This window comes from Cyprinus carpio, chromosome B7 (assembly GCF_018340385.1).
Source record: "Cyprinus carpio isolate SPL01 chromosome B7, ASM1834038v1, whole genome shotgun sequence".
Taxonomy (NCBI): domain Eukaryota; kingdom Metazoa; phylum Chordata; class Actinopteri; order Cypriniformes; family Cyprinidae; genus Cyprinus; species Cyprinus carpio.
In genome coordinates, this window is record NC_056603.1 from 43921945 (window position 1) to 43943342 (window position 21398).

Below are 21398 nucleotides of genomic sequence, written 5' to 3' on the forward strand. Positions count from 1 at the left end.
TTCAGCTTTGATCACAGCAATAAATTACATTTTACAATATATTCACATAAAAAAAACTGTTATTTTAAATAGCAATAATATTTCACATTATTACTGTTATTTTACTTACAGCCTAGGTGAGCAGAAGAGACTTCTTTCTAAAACATTAAAAACAGATATGCATTGCAATAAAAACAGATATGCATTGCAATGTTTTATATATATGACTGACCATTTAAATCAGTGATTATGGGGAGTGGTTCAAACAGTAAATGGGAATTTCTGAACACTGCTGTTAGTGGTCTTTTAAACTGTATTGTGCTACAGCACTAACAAACCCACATATGCACTTGTACTCTGGAAATAAGCCAAGCTGGTCAGCAGGGGACAGTTGTTACACTGTATATTACAGTATGTTTTCTGTAGGATTTCTAATTATACATTGAAAAGAGCAGCCATGAAAATATCTTTCAGCCAACAGAACTGCTTTTGGAGCCAAGTGGGATTCTGTGAAATTCCACACATAGTAAGGTGCAATAAAAGAGAAACATGTTGCTTGTACCAATTTACTCCACTATGGGCAAATGCACAAACCACGTATACTCTGCATGAACTTCAGCCTATACTAATAAAAGAATTTTGCATCATTACACAACACGTAATTGTATCACTATAACCACACCGTGGCAATAATCATGATCATATAGTGACTCTGACTAGAACAGTGACAAACTTTTCTGTGATTGTAGAGTTCATCAAAGCTGACTTAAAAAAAAAACGTGAATTTAAAAAAAGTCAGCGACACACACTGAATCTCCGGTCACAGGTGTCTGAAGACACACCCACAGCAAACAGAGACCGGAGAGAGTGTGAGAACAGGTGTTATACAGCTTTCACACACCCTTCACAGGCCAGGAGGACTTTCAAGGAAACGACGAGAAGATCCTTCAACATGCAGTGTAAGTCATCTCTGTTTATTCTACCTACACCAAGTCTCTTCTCGGTTTATCATTCTATATTACAGTAAATGACCGACTGAATGGGGATTGCTTCTGACAAGCATAAAGCAAACCAAAGCAGGTAGTTACTCTGTGATTCTGATGTTAGTGTTTGTTGCTTACTTGAATGAAGCCACATGTACTGCCCTTGTGTAAAAATTATTGAATGTGCACTTAAAAAAAAAAAAAAAATGTATTGGCAGATAATATTAGTGAAATAAAAGGCCCTTAAGTGTACTTAGAGACTCTTTGCTGAGAATGTTTTTCAACACACTTAAGTACACTTTAAAAAAAATCATTGTCCCTTTGTCGTGCTTTAAAGAAGTACACTTATTTTAAAGTTTTGACTTACATATAAAGCACATGTAAAGTACTTTATTTTAATTTTAACTGTAGTGGTATGCAGTATTAAGTTAATATTCTAAATGTACTTAATTGCAACATCATTGCACAACTTGCAGTTACAAATATATATATATATATATATATATATATATATATATATATATATATATTTTGTTGTTTAATCTAAGATTTTGTTTTTTTGTTTAGGCATTTATTTTTTGTTTCTAAAGATTATAAAGATGTACTGTACTTAAGTCCGACTTAAGTGTCAAAAGTTTGAGTTTTTGTATTTATTTGGACACAAGAGCAGAGAGGAACAGACGGTTGTTTGGATTTGAATGCTGCCGAAGTCAAAGAAAAGCCTGTTGTACAGCATTCCTGAGATCACATGGTGACGTCTGCGATGTGCTGTTTGCACGTCCTTCACACATCTGATAAGAAACTGTGACTCTGAGCTTATATAAGCTGTAAATCTGCTGTCTCACTTACTGCTGTTAGTGACCGTGGCTGGTGAATCAGGACGGATCCATCGGTCTTGTCAAACTGTTGCAGTTTTGTTTATTATATAACCTTTACATAATTCTTTTTTGAAAGCTTCAATATTTTCCACTAACTATGAACTTACAAATTTGTTGTGTGAAGGGACTGTTTGGCACTTTTTAGTAGGCGTGGGGACTTTTGTCAGGCCGAGTGCTAGAAACACGGGTTGAGTGGCTTGTTTAGTAGTACTTCATTAGGGATGTAAACACATCAGTCTAAAAACAAACAAAACAAACCAAATAAAATGTTGAATTTTCCCTTCCAAGCTAGACTATAACTCTCCAGTGAACCTCCACTTTGATTCAGTCTTTATTCCACCACAGCAATTTACATAAAAACTCTTCTCACAATCAGGAAGCTGCATTGATTTGCTGAAGGACACTAAAGCTCCCGCGATCTCGAGTAACTCTTCAGATAATGGGCCACCTTCACCTGAAACTAAACATGTGACCTTTGTGTTAACAGCCCACACGCTTAGTGCCTACGCTAACACTCCCGATTTAATGCCAGGCCTTTCATTATGCTCTGATACCTTCACATTCGCCTGGAGAGATTCGCTTTATTCACTGTTCAGTGTCATTTATGTTGTTATTTGTTTTTGTTTATGTTATTAGGGTATGCTATTTCTTCAGTATCTGTTATTGTTTTGTCTTGGATTCTTGTTTCAGTGATGGGTGTTCCCGAAAGCCTTTTAAATAGCAGGAGGGACCTGGAAGTCTTTGATTTAATAGCTATTTTTACACACACACACACACACACACACACACACACACACACACACACACACACACACACACACACACACACACACACACACACACACACACACACACACACACACACACACACACAGCAACTTTTGGGGTAAAATTTGGGGGTATTGCATTAAAAAAGAGAAAGCCCCAAGTTGTGCATAAAATCTTTATTCTTTTATCATGGATACTTTGTGCAAGTAAATATTTTGTTATTTCTCTTGAAACTCTGGTTGAAAACATTGCTTTATTCACAAAAGTTTTATACAATATTAACATTTTTCCCAGAAGTTGCATTTGTATGGAAACATAACTGATGATTTGTGGAGATGTTGGTATGCAAATGAGAGTAGCCTGAATTTATCTTGTTTGCAAGTTTCAAAATCCAAGGCAAGGCCTGAATTTGCATATGTATGCAATCAACTAAAAGCATGCATTTCTATTGATGGGAAAGCACATATATTTGAGTAGCTGTTTATATACACTCAAGTAACCCGTTAGTAATCAGATTAATGGCTCAGATGGACTGAAAAGCTTGTAAACACCTCAATCGATTGGACTGAGCGATTTCAATTTATCGAATTGATGAAATGGATGAGATATAGACCTGCAATAATCCAATCAATAGGAAAAAATAAGCATGTAAACACTTGAATCCAATTATCCTCTCAATTGCAATTGCATGTGCAGTGCTGTAATGCACATTTACATACATTTTACAGCTCTCTGAGATATCTAAAAAACAAAACTGACACGTCATGAAAAATGGCAATTATACTTCAAAATTGGATTTAATTCATTCCAAATGATGAAAATTAGTGCATGTTGACAACCCTCGTTTGTAGTGAGACAGAACTGCACAAACTGTTTCTTGAAAACACAACCTTCCTTCTTCCCGCTCTTTTGTCTTCTACTTTTTACCATCTCTAATCTTATAACATCTCTTTCTCCCTCAATCCTTCGCAGGCCCACAGTCTCCGGGGCGAATCCTGTCGGAGGAGCAGTTCTCCTGCTCCATCTGTCTGGAGGTCTTCGTCGAGCCCGTCTCCACTCCCTGCGGCCACACTTTCTGTAAGGCCTGTCTGCAGGGCTTCTGGAATCACAGCAAGAAGTTCCTGTGTCCCATGTGCAAGAAAACCTTCTCCAGAAAACCAGAGCTCAGTGTCAACTGCGTGCTGGCCGAGATCGCAGAACAGTTCCAGGGTCTGTCCACGATGTCCTCGCTCGACCGGGCCAACGTGGAGTTTATTAATTCCCCACAGAAAGACGACGACTGGGGAGACTTCGCTAAAGCGGGAGAGGTGCCCTGCGACGCCTGCATTGGACGGAAGATGAAGGCCATGAAGTCGTGTCTGAACTGCCCGGGATCGTTCTGCGAAGCTCACCTGCGGCACCATAAGAAGGGGAAGGCGATGACGTCACACAAGCTGGTGGAGCCCATACACAACCTGGAGGACAAGATGTGCAAGACACACAAGCGCCTCCTGGATGCCTACTGCCGAAACGAACATGTGTGCGTGTGTAAGGAGTGTGCAGAGTCCTCGCATAAAGGCCACGACCTTGTCTCCACCGAACGAGAGTGGAAGAAAAAAACGGTGGGTTTTAACATATTTGGCATGATATCAGGTTAATATAAACATTATATGTTACCGATTGTAATGCTTACATTTTTCTCAGTTATTCAAACAGCAGCTACAGAAAACAAGCAAAGAACATGTACTGTACATTATCAAAGAAAATCACCACTGACGAGTTTATGCACTTTAAAAAACACTCCCGTTATAATCAGTGAAGTCGTCTACACTGTATGATGAATAAATTTACATCACACATACATCTGCACTATGTTGTTTATGATGAGACAACCCTCAAGTGTATTTCTAAAACTATTTTTCTTTCCTCTCCCACAATTTATATATATATATATATATATATATATATATATATATATATATATATATATATATATATATATATATATATATATAAATATATAAATGCTGTCTTGTAGGCCAAACTGTAGAGCATGGCACTAGTGAACGCCAGTGTTTCGGGTTTGGTTCCCTGGCAATGCATGAAATAATAAAAAAATACAAAAAATCATGCAATATACGTTTCTTAAGTTACATGAATGTTAATGTAAACACCCTCATAGCATAGCTGAGAAACAGACATAGCAAAATACATCAAAGAAACATTTTCTTTTGGGTCTGTCAGCTGACTTTAAGCATAAAAGTATGTCAAATTGACCCAAACATTATAATTGTAATAAATTATGTATGGACATTCCACAGCAATAAAATATCCACACCTCACAGGCTTGTTTATGACCCTAAATGAAGATAAGTAACAACATTTCAAGGATAACATCATAGGGTTCAGACAACTCAAAAATCTGAATGAGTCAAACTAACCTGCTACATACTCACTGAAATGCATACTGGGAGCTTGGAAATTCAGGAAATGTGATTTGTGCATCTTATTGTTTGGTTCGCAGAGTCAGCTGGGAAAGAAAAGGTCAGAACTGAAACATCTGATCAAGGAGCGAGAAAAGAAACTCGATGAGATCAAGCAGTCCATCAAAGTCCTCAAAGTGAGTCCATTTATACTGTGTGATGCTGCTTTTCTCGGAAAGGCTGAGCAATCTTTAATCATTTTTGTTTGCTCAGCTCTATTAGGAATGACATGTTTTTGAACGTATATTGCATATTACTTGGTGGTCTAAATTTCTGCCATTTGAATTTTTGCTAAAAAGCTACTTTTACAATTTTAGCACAATGCTAATCAAAAGTAACATTTTTTTGTTTTAATCTAACACATCAGCAAATCATAATGGACGATAAATTGCAAACTGTAATTGCTGCTTGCAGCTATATTTATTATGCATGACAAAACAACACATACACAGTGTGTCACAAACAATTTGATAGTTGTTAACAATCATAAATAGCCATTATCTGCCATCTAAGTCTACATAACTAAGGCAGAATCAGGGACAAACAGGTATAAAAGTGCTCTTTGTGAACTCAATTATGTTAAAATCATTTATAAAAATATCCAGTAATCAAAAAACAACTGGAAAAGTCTCAGTACAGACCCAGCGTGAACGCTGGCTCTACCTTAGACTGCTTTGTTGAGAATATCTGTTTACCTTTTGTTTCATCTGACAAAACCAGTAAGAGCACTGCAAATATTTGCCCATGTCACACCCCTCTTTAACTGAGAACATTTCCCTTCACATGCTGAGCAACACAAGCAATGCAGGATTAAATGAAAAAGAAAAGCCTTTTGTTTTGGACTGGAAATAAATATATAACTTGTGTTACCGGAAGTATATTTGTCTTAAAGTGTAAACAGGCAGAGCTGACGTTTGTGACCGATATGACATCAGCATTGACAAACACCTCCAAAAATGGATCATTTCCATCTGTGATATTGTATCCTTCCTGTGAGATCAGATTCAGGTTTGTGTCAATGATATGCAAGGTTAATGTGCCAGTGTTTTTTCCTGTTCAATAACTATAGATAGAGCACAGGGCCATCTTGAGTCACATTTAAAGATACAAAGAGGATTCAATTACATAGAGGGTGGAGGGAAATAACGACAGAATACAGGCAGAAATAACTCATATTAGACTCATTAATGCTTCATGATTACAGTAATTACTGCAGACAGAGATAAAGATGTCGGAGCAGGTATAGATGTGCGGTGTGATGACAGATAAGCTGAACTAGATGTGTTTGAATCAACACAGTTCTTCAGCGAGTCTAAGCGGTTCAACCGGTCTGTCCTGTCAAAACACTCGCGCTGATATTCTGCATGCTCATGTTAACATGCGATCTCATGAGTTACGCTGCATGTGTTTGTCACAACCCTCCCTGGTCTCCGTCATGGAAATGTTCTGTGCATTTTCACAACAGGAAAAAAAAAAAAAAAACGGAAAATCGGATCCATGTTGTTTTCAAAATCTTAGATACCATCATGATCCTGCAATAATCACCTTTAGCACGATAGTGATGATGCTGTGTGGGATGTTTAGGATCAGATTGAGTTTTGGTCAAAGAACCTTAAAGGCGCACTGCTAGAATGTTTGCATCTCTGATAAATGGTCTGTTATTTACACCAAAAGCAAAACAAATATCAATCAGGCTGAATTAAATGTACATTGATGCCATACATTAGAAAGCAAAACATGAAGCTTTCAGCTGCTTTGCCACCTGACTACGAGAAGCTGAAGCATATTCAGTTTCACTTTCATTTCAGCAATACAAATATAATCTGTATATAAATATATCATCTGCATTGAGAGTAAACAAAAATATCAAAAGATCCCATGATGTTAATAGTTTTATAGGAATCCATTGTTTCTGTACACCATAAATGTGTCATAAAAGTAGTCGATACAACAATGCACTGTACTGTATTCCAGGTCAAATAATAGTTTTATATGAGAAAGAAATGCATATTTTATGGTGTTATTCACCTCTGCTGGAATTTTTAAATCTCATTCAGAGTCCAACATGTTTTGATATGATCTCAGCTTCACTAAAGTCAAACCTGGCACAAGAAGTTTTCACCAAGAAATATCGATTTGAGAATGAGATGTGAACAGTGTTGGGGAAAGTAATGCATTACAATATTGTGTTACTCTTTAAAAAGTAACTAATTGCGCAACGTAATGTTACATTATTTTTGAGTTACATTTTAAATCTGGGCAGAGCTTGCTTGTTTGTTTTTAATATAAAAAAGTTCTTCTTTTACAAATGTAAAAGCCCTTTCGCACCAAAAGTGAAATGAATGTGCCTCAGGCTGAAGGAAATGTAAATTTATGTCTGTACAGTAGAGATATTTAATTATTGCAGGTTTGCATTTCATGTTGACATTTAGTCTAGAACTACAGTAGCATCATGTTCACACACAACGCCTCTGCACTTACTCCCGATTTCTCTCAACATGGCAACACGAGGGCTGTCAGTCAAAACATGGGAAAGCAAAGTAACTGGCATTTCAGTCACAGGCGAGCTGTATTGGTCGCTGTATGATAGACAGGTGGAGTGTGTAAAGCCTGGCATCCTCTCTGTATTCAGGACAGCAGTCAGAAGGAGATCGAGGAGAGCTGGACGGTTTACGCGGAGCTGCAGCGCCTGCTGGAACAGTCTCAGGCCGAGCTGCTGGAGCTCATCACGACGCGGCAGAAACAAGCGGAGCAGCAGGCCAAAGATCTGACCAGCGGCCTGGAGCACGAGCTCAACACCCTGAGGAAGAGGAGCAGCGAGCTGGACGCACTCGCTCAGACACAGGACAGGGTGCTCTTTCTACAGGTCAGCATTCAAAGTTTCCACTCAACTAGTGTCTGCATCTGAGCTTTATTTAACCTAGTATTTCCTCTGCAGTTCCTGCCATCTCTTCCTCCTCCACCGGAGCCGTCTGATTGGTCATCGGTGTATGTGAACACAGATCTGTATCTCAGCACCATCAGGAAGTCCGTCTGCTCTCTGATGGACAAATTCCAACACAAGGTCAAACGGCTTTATGGGAAAGGTGAAGAACCATGTCCACCCTTTCCCTACACTTTCCTTAAATCAAACTGAAAATTTACATGATCTCATTAGATTTCATTGATCTCATTAGATTTACAAGTTACCTTCATGAAGTGTTTCTTTTCCTTTTTAGAACTCAGGAAGCTGCAAAACTATGCAAGTAAGTGCTATCGATATAAGCATTAGTGACTAACACAGCCATCTGAACACTGCGACGGATCATTATAATGTTTCAGTCTTTTCCAGCTGAATGAATATTTTATCATATTGATGAAGATATGGGAGACACAAAGTTATTTTAAGTCAATCTGTTCCTCTAGAGAGCAGACTTGAGCTCACTGTCACTGCATTATAAAGTTTTCCACTGATTTATGACAAAACCATTAACTGTAGTAACTGTAGTGATTAAGCAATTGTACTTCATTTCTATAGTTCACTGTTATTTTAAGGAACATGCCGCTGAGCCATACCTACAAACCAGAATCTCAAACTTGGAGACAGCTGACAGCAACCACCCAAAACACCCCAATAACTACAAAATAATAACAAAAGCCCTTATCAACCACATAACAACACAATAGGAAGCACGCATTAACAAGCAGGTCTGACAATATCTTAACAAAATGACATATTTCACATGTCATCATGACTTTAAATCTATATTATATAAAAACTATCAGTTTCCGTTTTACTGAATAAACAAGGACAATTAAATCACACTCTCACATATAGTAAATTCAGTTTTGTTTAAAACAGCCAATAAAATGTTAGTGTAAAAAGCAACTGGCCACAACTGTAGTAATCCATCCTTAAAGGCAAATCTCAACAGCCACAAAAGCACTGACTTGAACCTATGGACAAACCTGATTCAAAATTAAACACAGATTATGTTAGGCCTGTAAGGAATTATACTCAAAACCATAATAAAATCGGCTGATGATGAATTAAAGGTTTAGTTCACCTAAAAATGAAAATTAGCCCATAAATTACTCACCCACAAGGCATCCTATGTGTATATGCCTTTCTTCTTTCAGACGAATCCAGTCGGAGTTATATTAAAAATTGTCTTTGATTTTTCAAGCTGTTTAAAGGCAGTCAGCGAGTGTTGCAGTGCATCGGTCCAAAAGATGTGAAATAAAGCGCATCCATCCATAATAAAAAGTGCCTCACACAGCTCCGGGGGTGAAAAAAGTCCTCCTGTAGCGAATCAATACATTTTTGTAAGAAAAATATCCATATTTAAAAGGTAATAATCAATTAAATGTAGCTGTATTTTTTATTTATTTATTTATTTATTATAGTTCATTGAAATGTTAATTTTGAGTGACTTGCGATTCAGGCACAGTATTGTCTAATTTTGTCTATTTTTGCTTAGTCAGTCATACAAATGCTAAAAATCTACATTATTAATTTCTGAAGTTGTAAATCAAACTAGTATTGCTGGAGTAGTGTAATTCAGTGTGTTGCTTCTTAGAAATTATGTGTGGCATTTACAAGCAATTTCTATGTGAAAAACTGTTTCAAAGTAAATGTATTTTCAGTGTACCCTTGTGTCTCAGAGCAATGCTGTAGCTGTGTTTTGTTTCTGAATGAATCAGCATATTTGAACAGTTGAACTGGTTGAAAGAATGATTCAATTACTTACTCATTTATGTGTTTTTTTTTTACATTCACCAAAAAGGAACATAATTGATTTCGGTCTCCTCTCTAGGTGAGGTAATCTTGGATCCTGCCACAGCTCAGCGTGATCTCTGTCTGTCCGAGGACGGCCGGCAGGTGCGCTATGATGAACAGCGAAAGAGCTCCACGCATTCAGACACGCCGCGGCGCTTCAGCCCAGCGCTGTTTGTCCTGGCGAGAGAGGGTCTTTCCTCCGGCAGACACTACTGGGAGGTTGACGTGGGACACAAGACCGCTTGGACTGTAGGAGTGGCCCGTGGGTCAGTGCGACGCAAAGGAGAGATCCGCCTCAGTCCAGAAGGAGGCTTCTGGTGTTTATGGCTGAAGAGCGGAGAAGTGAAAGCCCTTAATGGAAACAGAGTTCCTCTGCATCTCGCCACACTGCCTCAGAAGCTGGGCATCTTTCTGGACTACGAAGCTGGCCAGGTGTCCTTCTACGATGTGAAGACACACTCTCATCTCTACACGTTCACCGATGTGTTCACTGAGAGCGTCTTCCCCATTTTCAGCCCTTGCATCAATCAGGACGGAAAGAACCCCGGAGCGCTGGTCATCACCGCCGTTAAACACTGCTGAGACTGCAAACTCACTCCAATGCATTTTCCATGAGTTTCTAAAACACTCTTACAAAACTGAAGACTTTCCAAATGGATTCCAGACAAATAAAACACATTTTCATAAGAGTTCTCTCTGTAAATCTTATAATGGGAACTAGCATGACTCTAGTGTACACGACTATACATTACCTTGAAAAGGAAGCAGACAGTTTTGAAAGACATATACAGTACACTACAGTTAAAATGTTTGGGGTCATTAAGAAAGAAATGAAGTCTTATTCAGCAAGGATGCATTAAACTGATCAAAAGTGACAGTAAAGAAATGTATAATGTTACAAAAGAATTCTGCTTTAAATAAATGCTATTCTTTTTAAATTTATATTGTATCAACATTGATAATAATCAGAAAAGTTTCTTGAGCAGCAAATCATCATATTAGAATGATTTCTGAAGATCATGTGACACTGAAGACTGGAGTAATGATGCTGAAAATTCAGCTTTGATCACAGCAATCAATTACATTTTACAGTATATTAACTCAGAAAACAGATATTTTAAACTGTAACAATATTTCACTATATTACTGTATTACTGTTTACTGTTTTTTGATCAAATAAATGAAGCCTTGGTGAGCATATAAACATATTGACAACTACTTTTTGAGCTGATTTGTCTGTTGCTTTCATTTCCCCTATTTGTTTCTATTTGATGGTTCATATATATTTGGATTTTATAATTTGTTTGGGTTTTTCAAATGCAATGAAAAAGTCTTTGAATTTATTGACACCAAACTTTTGAAAAGTTGTGCACTTTGGTTCACTTTAACCCTGTTACTGTTAACATGATGGTAAATTAAAGTTTAACTTGTGAATCAAAGTATAGAATTGGAACAACTTGCTAAAAGCCACACTGTAACTCAATCAGTCATACATTTAAATTTGTTTTACCCATTGAAAAAAAATGTTATGATGTGAGCTGAATGTTTATGTGTGATATGACAGTATGTATAAGCAAAATGGATAATTAATGAACTGTATACCTATATATTTTCTCTGTTATTTTTTATTATCATAAATACATATCATATTATCATTTTATTATCCTAATATTTGGATACAGGGTTTTAATGAGTTTCTTTTCAGAACTTTTTAATAAAATTTATAACTTGTCATTCCATGCCATGAATCAATATATAATAGTTAATAATAACTGCTAATAAAAAAAGCAACTTGAGTGAGTGAATGGTTAATATTTCCTGAAACTAGAAGAGACTCTATGTAGTCGTGGGTGTAAAAGTGAAACTAGGCTATGGGGGAGTGGGGGGAGGGGTTGTTTCAGGGTAACGGGGTGGGGGTGGGGGGTATCGTCAGCTGTCCCACATGTCACTGCTGTCCAGACCAGGACGGTCATTGTGGTCAGTGACATTCGACTACAACAGACTGCTGGTGAGTCTCCTTTTAAAACACTGTAACTCAATCAAAAATGTTAGGCTCAGTAAAGATGTTTGAAGAAAATGCATGTTCTGAATGTCATTTCAGCAAATACATAGCTAAGTATATAAAAGGACTCATTTGCTAATGAAAGCATGAAGGATTTCTGTTCCCAAATAATATTAATGAATAATTATTGCCAAATCTGCAAAAAATGTGTTTAATAATCAGCATTTAAAAACTTATAGACTAAATGGTGCTATGGATCCAAAAAGGAGCACGAGTCTGTGAGGCCTTGTATGTTTGGAGTGATGTTAATCTTTGGTCCTATGAATAGCCAGGCTTTACATATTCCTGAAGTCTTTCTGTGTCAAAGACTGCTGCATGTTGCTAAGAGTACAAGGCCCTGAGCCAACAGGCAGATTGCTAATTAAATCCAAATGACTTTGTATATTTAGCACACTGCATAGCTGGCAATAATGCCACCAAGTATGTTTAAAAAGGACTGGATAATTCATCTGGTTGTTTAGGATTTTGTTCTAATTTTGTTCTAGTTTTATGAGATAAAGTCAACAGGAGTTCAAAACTTTCTTACTTACTTTCTTAAAACACATTCCTGGTCTTAATGTTCACCATTCATCATCCATACTACTCCATTTTAATGTTCTGAAAGGACCCTAATTTATAGGGTACTGTTGAAGGTAATGCAGCCTCTATAAAATCTTAGCAAATAATGAAAACTTTTAAATACGTTGATTATCTAGAGTGTGCAAACTGTATTTAAGACCTGCTCCATTATAACACAAAACATCCTCACAATATAACCAATTCCTGAAGGATAATCCCAAATACCACCCTACTTGATTCCATTTTTGTCATAACATCAATATGTTTTGCTCTTAGATACAACGCATTATGGAAGTAAAATTGGCTGTGAATGCAGGTTTGTGTTGACTTCAATAATCTATAAGTGTATATCATCACTGTTGTTTATAAACCACATCTCTCCATATTTCATTTTGGTTTTTATTTAATCTGTTTTCATAAATGAATACTACTGGTCACCCTCTATGTCTGTCTGCAGGGTTTACAACTATTAAACCAATTAAATGTGTTAAATAGCTTGTGAGTAAACTTCATAATTCTACTGAATCCTTAAACTGCAAAACATTATAGCACCACCCCACAGCAATCTTAAATGCAATGCATGGATAAAAAATATTATTATTTTTTTTTTCTTCACTGAAGAAACACTTTGTCCATTTAGGTTAATGCTTTATCTTGGCACATGCTTGACTAAGACACTCTTTAAAGACATTATCGTTTAAAATAGCCTGTGCAAAGCACTTAATCTTTTATAACATGAGATTATGGACATTCAATGACAGGAAATATAGTGTGTGTGTGTGTATATATATATATATATATATATATATATATATATATATATATATATATATCTGTACAGGAATGGCATCTCCCACCAGAATGTTAACGGAGGAGCAGGTGCACTGTTCCATCTGTCTGGATGTGTTTACAAATCCTGTCTCGATCCCTTGTGGACACAACTTCTGCATGGCCTGCATCGGCAGCTACTGGAAGTCCAGTGCCCTCTTTATGTGTCCGATGTGCAAAAAGACTTTCTTCAAACAGCCAGACATCAGCATCAACACAGTACTGAGGGAAATTGCTGAGAAGTTTAAGGAAATGAAAACCAACCCAGTCGCGAAACTTCAGAAGACAATGCAACCGGACCCAGGACAGAGCCCTGTGGAACTCCCCACAGAAATTCCTGAACTGATACCTCCTAATGGACCATGGGCCCAGGTGGTGTCCTGCGACGTGTGCACTGGCCCTCAGCGACAGGCAGTAAAGTCCTGCTTGGTGTGTTTGACGTCTTACTGTGAGGAGCACTTAAAGACCCACACTTCTCGCTTCACCAAACACAAGCTGATCGAACCCGTGCAGAACCTGGAGGACCGTATGTGTAAGAAGCATGAGAGGTTACTGGAGCTGTTCTGTAAGAAGGATCAGACCATAGTGTGTGTGCTGTGCACAGAGATGGACCACAGGGCACATTACACTGTTCCTGTTGAACGAGAGTGGACAGAGAAAAAGGTAAATGTGCCACTTGTTATGACAACAGCTGTTTTTATGGTGGCCAATTCTCTTATTTTGTCCTCTAAATATGATGACCAAATGGATGACACTGAAGTGCTTAAATTTATTACAAATCTCAGGGTGGACTGGAAAGACAGATACTCACTCTGTATGTCATTGATAAGCATTCCAGTTCGAAAAATGGTATTTAATCTCAGACAATGTTAAGTGACAGTGCATGTCTGTTGAATATTCCAACCTCATATAAATAATTGTAGGCTACACACCTAAAATCTTCAAGCGAAATCAGATTCAATCAGATATGTTAATATGGTAATACGGTAATACAACATAAAAATCATGGTAAGCAGGACTGTACAATAGTAAGATTCAGGCTAGCAGAGGCTATGTAACATTAGTTTTTTTTTTTTTGGCAATTTCAGCTAATATGTAAATTTGCAGCTGATGTATTAAAGACAAAATGTGGCATTTGCTACTAAAGTAAATAAATTCAGTTGTTGTAAAAAAAAAAAAAAAAAAAAAAAAAAAGGTGGCTATGCCAGCTGAGTTTTTCAGTATTTAACACAATACATTGTGATGGACAGGCCTTGTTGAGGAAAACTGAAGCTGAAGTCCAGCAGATGATCCAGGAGCGACTGAAGAAAGTTGATGATATCAAACACTCCATAGAGTTGAACAAGGTATGTTTAAGTGTTTTATGTTAAAGTTATGTTAAAATTAAAGTGCTTCAGCTGAGTTAACACGGACAGATGTTAGCCTTTCCTTTCATCAGTGCAGTGACCCATGTGAATTAAGGTACACTTTTGCAACTTCTGCCAGTTGAGGTGTAACTGCAAGACACTTGTGGAAGAACATTGTTTTGCTAATTAGGTAAGGTGGAATTCTGATCAGCTCTAAAGGACAAGCAATCATTTTATCAGCACTTAAGTCATTAATGATATAAAAACCACCTTGCACCACATGGATCTTTATTATTTACGGATGTAACTTGCAGGTGCATAATGTTAAATCCAACCCCACAGTAGTTATAAATAAAGTTATCATTATTATAAGGTTTACTGTATGTGGGTCAAAGACAAAAAAGTGTTTAAGCATTAAAAAAAAAAAAGTGTAATACTGCTTTAAACCCCCCCCCCCCCTCCCCTCAAAAAAAAAAGCATAAAAAGTTTTCTGTTTTATTTAATTGCAATTTTGTTTTTGTTTTTCTGAGCAAAAAATGAATATCATACATTTTCCCCTGATTTACAGAAGACACCCAGTAAAATGTCCTTCAGTGTAACAATCTTGTCAGGCATATTTACAACAAAAATCAATTTATGACATATTAAAAGACTAATTACTTTCACCCCAAATACTAATGAGTTGTAATTTTACATTTTTAACATTTGCCACTATCCTAGGTTTTGCCAGTTTTTGTCAGTAAGAATTTTTTACTAATTTAAAACACAATAAAATTTAGTATGCTCTATTACTCTTTTAGATATTTTAATATGTACACGTCAGAGTAAGCATGCTGTTTGAATTTTTGCATAAATATTGTGTTACACTGAATGACAATGTAACATTATTTCAACCAAATTTTTACATTTTATTCTCCAAAAACTTATTTGAAACCTTAAAAGTAGACATTTTACTTACATTTAATGTGCTTTCTATGGACATAAAATCACTTTTGTAAATACCTTTTGATGCGGACATCTTAACGTCTTTGTCCCATGTTTTTGAGAGAAAAGGTTATTATCAAATAATTAGCATATTGTGAAAAAGTTCATTATTTTCCATAATGTAATGATAAAAATTAAACTTTCATATATTTTAGATTCATTGCACACCAACTGAAATATTTCAGGTCTTTTATTGTTTTAATACTGATGATTTTGGCATACAGCTCATGAAAACCCAAAATTCCTATCTCAAAAAATTAGCATATCATGAAAAGGTTCTCTAAACGAGCTGTTAACCTAATCATCTGAATCAACTAATTAACTCTAAATACCTGCAAAAGATTCCTGAGGCTTTTAAAAACTCCCAGCCTGGTTCATTACTCAAAACCACAATCATGGGTAAGACTGCTGACCTGACTGCTGTCCAGAAGGCCATCATTGACACCCTCAAGCGAGAAGGTAAGACACAGAAAGAAATTTCTGAACGAATAGGCTGTTCCCAGAGTGCTGTATCAAGGCACCTCAGTGGGAAGTCTGTGGGAAGGAAAAAAGTGTGGCAAAAAAATGCTGCACAACGAGAAGAGGTGACCGGACCCTGAGGAAGATTGTGGAGAAGGACCGATTCCAGACCTTGGGGGACCTGCGGAAGCAGTGGACTGAGTCTGGAGTAGAAACATCCAGAGCCACCGTGCACAGGCGTGTGGTTTTGAACCAGAAACAGTGGCAGAAGTGCCTGACCTGGGCTACAGAGAAGCAGCACTGGACTGTTGCTCAGTGGTCCAAAGTACTTTTTTTGGATGAAAGCAAATTTTGCATGTCATTCGGAAATCAAGGTGCCAGAGTCTGGAGGAAGACTGGGGAGAAGGAAATGCCAAAATGCCTGAAGTCCAGTGTCAAGTACCCACAGTCAGTGATGGTCTGGGGTGCCATGTCAGCTGCTGGTGTTGGTCCACTGTGTTTTATCAAGGGCAGGGTCAATGCAGCTAGCTATCAGGGGATTTTGGAGCACTTCATGCTTCCATCTGCTGAAAAGCTTTATGGAGATGAAGATTTCGTTTTTCAGCACGACCTGGCACCTGCTCACAGTGCCAAAACCACTGGTAAATGGTTTACTGACCATGGTATTACTGTGCTCAATTGGCCTGCCAACTCTCCTGACCTGAACCCCATAGAGAATCTGTGGGATATTGTGAAGAGAAAGTTGAGAGACGCAAGACCCAACACTCTGGATGAGCTTAAGGCCGCTATCGAAGCATCCTGGGCCTCCATAACACCTCAGCAGTGCCACAGGCTGATTGCCTCCATGCCACGCCGCATTGAAGCAGTCATTTTCTGCAAAAGGATTCCCGACCAAGTATTGAGTGCATAACTGAACATAATTATTTGAAGGTTGACTTTTTTTGTATTAAAAACACTTTTCTTTTATTGGTCGGATGAAATATGCTAATTTTTTGAGATAGGAATTTTGGGTTTTCATGAGCTGTATGCCAAAATCATCAGTATTAAAACAATAAAAGACCTGAAATATTTCAGTTGGTGTGGAATGAATCTAAAATATATGAAAGTTTAATTTTTATCATTACATTATGGAAAATAATGAACTTTTTCACAATATGCTAATTTTTTGAGAAGGACCTGTATATATATATATATATATATATATATATATATATATATATATATATATATATATATATATATATATATTATTTTTTTTTTTTGGTCTGTACTGATAAGTGTGTATCTCTTCCTGATCACAGAGCAGCGCTCAGAGAGAAATTGAGGACAGCATTCAGGTGTTCTCGGACCTGATCCGAGCAGTTCAGAAGGCCCAGGCAGAGCTGGTGCTGGACATCGAGGAGAAACAGAGGAAGACTGAGAGCTGGGCCAATGGACAAATACAAGAACTAGAGCAGGAAATAGATGCTCTGAAACTGAGAAACACAGAGTTAGAGTATCTCTCACACACTGAAGACCACATTCACTTCCTGCAGGTGGACCATTTTTACCTCATGCTTGTAATGTTGAACAATTGACATCATCATTTTAAGTGTTAAATACAGGTGTAAATGGCATCCAAAATACTTTGTGATCAGTAATAGTCACCACAATAGTCACCATTTTATAGAATGTTTTATTCAGAGTCTGCCAATCTGCTACTTTAATGTCTATTGTCTTCTCCTCCAGAACTTTCCATCATTAATGTCTCACCCACACACTAAAGACTGGTCTGAGACCTGTGTGTATGCGGATCCGTGTGTGGGCACCACCAGAAGAGCTGTGCTCAAACTAGTGGAGACACTTACTGAAGAAGTAGAAAAACTTGCAGAAATAGGTACGAACTTGCACATCACTCTATTTCTACACAGATACTTTCTCTTCACCATAGCATGTGGCACAGTTTTAAGTCAGGTTGGTTATAACCATGAAGAATTATGAAAAAAAAGAAGTGTGCTTATTTGTACTGAATGTGCACTTGTAGTGTCTTTAATATCTTAAAAAATATATTCAAAAAATTGTAATTGAAGATAATATAAAATGAATGAAATAAAAGGCCAGTTAAATGCACTTAAAGAAAGACACTTTCAACACTTTAGTACACTTTTAATAACACAAATATATTTATAAATGCATGACATTTATAAATGCATTTAATAGAAATGACCCCCCTTCATATACTACTATTAACCATCTTAATAAAAAGGCAGAAGTACAGAAATGAAAAAAATAAAATAAAAAATTGAATTAATTGTAAAAAAAGAAATCTGATTATTTTATTGATTAATCCATTTATTTTTGTCGTCATAAACAGAGCTGAAGAGGGTTCAGAAGTACTCAGGTAATGTTTTCTTGTATGTTTGATCTGTCATACATCACTAGTCCGGTCAAGTGTGTTTATCTCGTCCTGATCTGTTTGGTTTTTCACTCACATGTCTGCTGTATGTTCCCTATGAAGTGGACATCACGTTTGACCCGGACACAGCAAACCCCTGGCTGCAGCTGTCTGAGGACGGCCATCAGATGCGTCACCTGGGCGCGTGGCAGGACCTGGCCGACACACCTGAGCGCTTCGATACGGTGGTGATCGCTCTCGGCCGAGAGGGACTGTCCTCTGGACGCTGTTACTGGGAGGTCCAGGTGGGCGAGAAGGACGACTGGTACATCGGTGTGGCCCGGGCGTCCGTCAACAGAAAAGGCAGGATTTCGGTGAGCACTTCTCAAGGCTACTGGGCTCTAGCCATGAAGAAAGGCCAGGAATATCGCGTTTCTTCCTCTCCACCCCTCCTTCTCTCCATCGAGCCCAGGCTGAAGAGAGTGGGAGTCTATGTGGACTACGAAGAAGGACAGGTTTCGTTCTACGACGTGCAAAACAAAAGTCACATTTACACCTTTATGGACTCGTTCAATGAGAAACTCTTCCCATTTTTCTACCTCTACTGCTGCGACAAGGCCTCAGACACCATGATGATCTGTCCTGTGCAGGAGACGTCTCACACTAAACAGTGCTGAACCGTGACTCTACAGTACAGTACTGTTTCTATAGCGTTACTATGTGCGCTTGAGAACTGCTTCCTTTGGCTTTGTTCCTAATTATTAAATGTGACCCTGGAGCACAAAGGCAGTCATAAGTAGCACACGTGTTTTGTAGCAATAGCCAACAATACATTGTATGGGTCAAAATTAAACATTTTTCTTTTATGCCAAAAATAATTAGGATTTTAAGTAAATATATTTTGAAATTTCTTACCGTAAATACATCAAAACTTAATTTTTGATTAGTAATATACATTGCTAAGAACTTCATTTGGACAACTTTAAAGGTGATTTGCTCAATATTTTGATTTTTTTGCACCTTCAGATTCCAGATTTTCAAATAGTTGTATCTCGGCCAAATATTGTCCTCCTAACAAACCATACATCAATGGAAAGTTAATTTATTCAGCTTTCAGGATGGTATGTCAGTATGTTTCAGTATGTATAAATATAAAAATTTAAAAATAAACCACTTATGACCGGTTTTGTGGTACTGGGTCACATATGGATGTTTCTACAAATAGTCTGTTTTATTGCAAGACCGCACAGGAGGAATTTTAACAAACAACCAAAGCATACAAAACTGAAAATTGGAATATGCATGAAATATAATATGTAGTGAAATACAACTGAAATATACATGTTAATCAGTGCAAGTATATCAGTCCACTTTTTATATAATTGAAAATTAAAATAATTAATTAATCTGTTGCATTGCATGGCCATGTGAGCAATTATGACAATTAAACAAAGCATACAAAACAAATGGATTAGTATAATACATGTTTACACATTTGTACTTGTTTGTGAATATCTGACAATGGAAATAAACATGTAAATCAGTGCAAGCATGTGTTTATTAGACCCCTTTCCACAAACCAAGCTATTAAACTACCAATGCAAGCGTCACCATCATTTGTGCTGGTGTGTTACTGGAACATGATGTACAATATCACTTTTGAATTACATTTTGGGAAAACTGGTCACATTTCGAAGAAGATCAGAATAATAGGTGAAGGACGTGGTTAAAAATATTCAATGAAATTCAAAATAATGGATGGTCAGTATGGATGACCTTAGACACTGTGCTCCATGTGTCAGAAAATAAATATTTGAGTGCATAGTCAAGATTTTAGATCAAGGAGTGTTTTCCCAAAACTTCTTGATGAACCTCAAAGAACAGACTCTTACACTTGACACCTGCCATCTTTAGTTTCAATACACCAAATATTGAAACAAAGTACAGCATTATCATCAGACTTAGCTCGTGTTTATATTTGGGATACATTTTCTATTCATCAAACTACTGTGTTTGATATTTTCAGTAGAAGGTGCTGTCATCAAACCTATCAAGTTGTTGTTGTGATTCAGACTCATTTCTTGCTTGGCCTTGACAACTGCAACTTCATTTTTAATTTTTTCCTCTAAAAACACAATGTTTCAGAAGTACTTGACCATTATCCTTGAACACAAGCAGTAACTATTTTGCATTCACTACGTAAAGTACAATGTGAATGGAAATGAAAATGCAAATGACCTTTTTCACTGCTAAAAGGGAATCTATGCATCAGGCTTATACTTACAGGTAATTTGCATTGCAGTGAGTGTTTAGCAACACAACATAATGCCACCACGTGTATTTAACACTGTAAATGGGAATAATCCTCACAGGTGACATCTTTCGGCATTTAAACAGTTAACAGCTCAACACAATATATATACAGTACAGACTAAAAGTTTGGAAACATTACCATTTTTAATGTTTTTGAAAGAAGTTTCTTCTGCTCATCAAGCCTGCATTTATTTGATCAAAAATACAGAAAAAACAGTAATATTGTGAAATATTATTACAACTTAAAATAATAGTTTTTCTATTTGAATATACTTTAAAAAAAATAATTTATTCCTGTGATGCAAAGCTGAATTTTCAGCATCATTACTCCAGCCTTCAGTGTCACATGTAACATCCAGTCTATCACATGATCATTTAGAAATCATTCTAATATTCTGATTTATTATGAGTGTTGGAAACAGTTCTGCTGTCTAATATATTTGATGAATAAAAGGTTAAAAAGAACTGCATTTATTCAAAATAAAAAAATTCTAATAATATATATTCTAATAATATATTTTCTTTACTATCACTTTTTATCAATTTAACACATCCTTGCTGAATAAATGTATTGATTTTATTTAAAAAAAAGAAAGAAAAGAAAATTACTGACCCCAAATTACTGACCAGTAGTGTATATTGTTA

General features: G+C 36.9%; 2 protein-coding genes across 4 annotated transcripts; both read left to right on the plus strand.

The window, feature by feature from the left end:
• The first annotated feature begins 732 nt into the window (after positions 1–732).
• LOC109065209 (E3 ubiquitin-protein ligase TRIM39-like) lies at positions 733–10733 on the plus strand. The gene is made up of 7 exons (XM_042728798.1): positions 733–938; positions 3581–4209; positions 5112–5207; positions 7703–7936; positions 8009–8156; positions 8289–8315; positions 9867–10733. The coding sequence occupies exons 1-7, from the start codon at positions 932–934 to the stop codon at positions 10409–10411; spliced, it is 1686 nt and encodes a 561-aa protein (XP_042584732.1). The 5' UTR covers positions 733–931; the 3' UTR covers positions 10412–10733.
• Positions 10734–11762: 1029 nt separating this feature from the next.
• LOC109068797 (E3 ubiquitin-protein ligase TRIM58-like) lies at positions 11763–19317 on the plus strand. 3 transcript variants are annotated; one of them, XM_042728799.1, is made up of 8 exons: positions 11789–11837; positions 12726–12765; positions 13291–13940; positions 14528–14623; positions 17368–17601; positions 17795–17942; positions 18420–18446; positions 18564–19317. In XM_042728799.1, the coding sequence occupies exons 2-8, from the start codon at positions 12738–12740 to the stop codon at positions 19115–19117; spliced, it is 1737 nt and encodes a 578-aa protein (XP_042584733.1). In that variant the 5' UTR covers positions 11789–11837; positions 12726–12737; the 3' UTR covers positions 19118–19317. The 3 variants fall into 3 exon arrangements, with proteins under 3 accessions (XP_042584734.1, XP_042584733.1, XP_042584735.1); XM_042728800.1 differs by lacking the exon at positions 12726–12765 and having other exon boundaries at positions 11763–11837; XM_042728801.1 differs by lacking the exons at positions 11789–11837; positions 12726–12765 and adding an exon at positions 12817–12947.
• Positions 19318–21398: the final 2081 nt, after the last annotated feature.

What these genes read in the sequence shown, in the direction of transcription:
- LOC109065209 (XM_042728798.1), top strand. An exon ending in CAAACGGCTTTATGGGAAAG is followed by an intron (nt 8,157 to 8,288) that starts GTGAAGAACCAT and finishes TTTCCTTTTTAG; the next exon opens with AACTCAGGAAGCTGCAAAAC. An exon ending in GAAGCTGCAAAACTATGCAA is followed by an intron (nt 8,316 to 9,866) that starts GTAAGTGCTATC and finishes TCTCCTCTCTAG; the next exon opens with GTGAGGTAATCTTGGATCCT.
- LOC109068797 (XM_042728799.1), top strand. Translation starts at nt 12,738, where the DNA reads ATGGAAGTAAAATTGGCTGTGAATGCAG. An exon ending in GAGAGTGGACAGAGAAAAAG is followed by an intron (nt 13,941 to 14,527) that starts GTAAATGTGCCA and finishes TGTGATGGACAG; the next exon opens with GCCTTGTTGAGGAAAACTGA. An exon ending in GAGGGTTCAGAAGTACTCAG is followed by an intron (nt 18,447 to 18,563) that starts GTAATGTTTTCT and finishes TTCCCTATGAAG; the next exon opens with TGGACATCACGTTTGACCCG.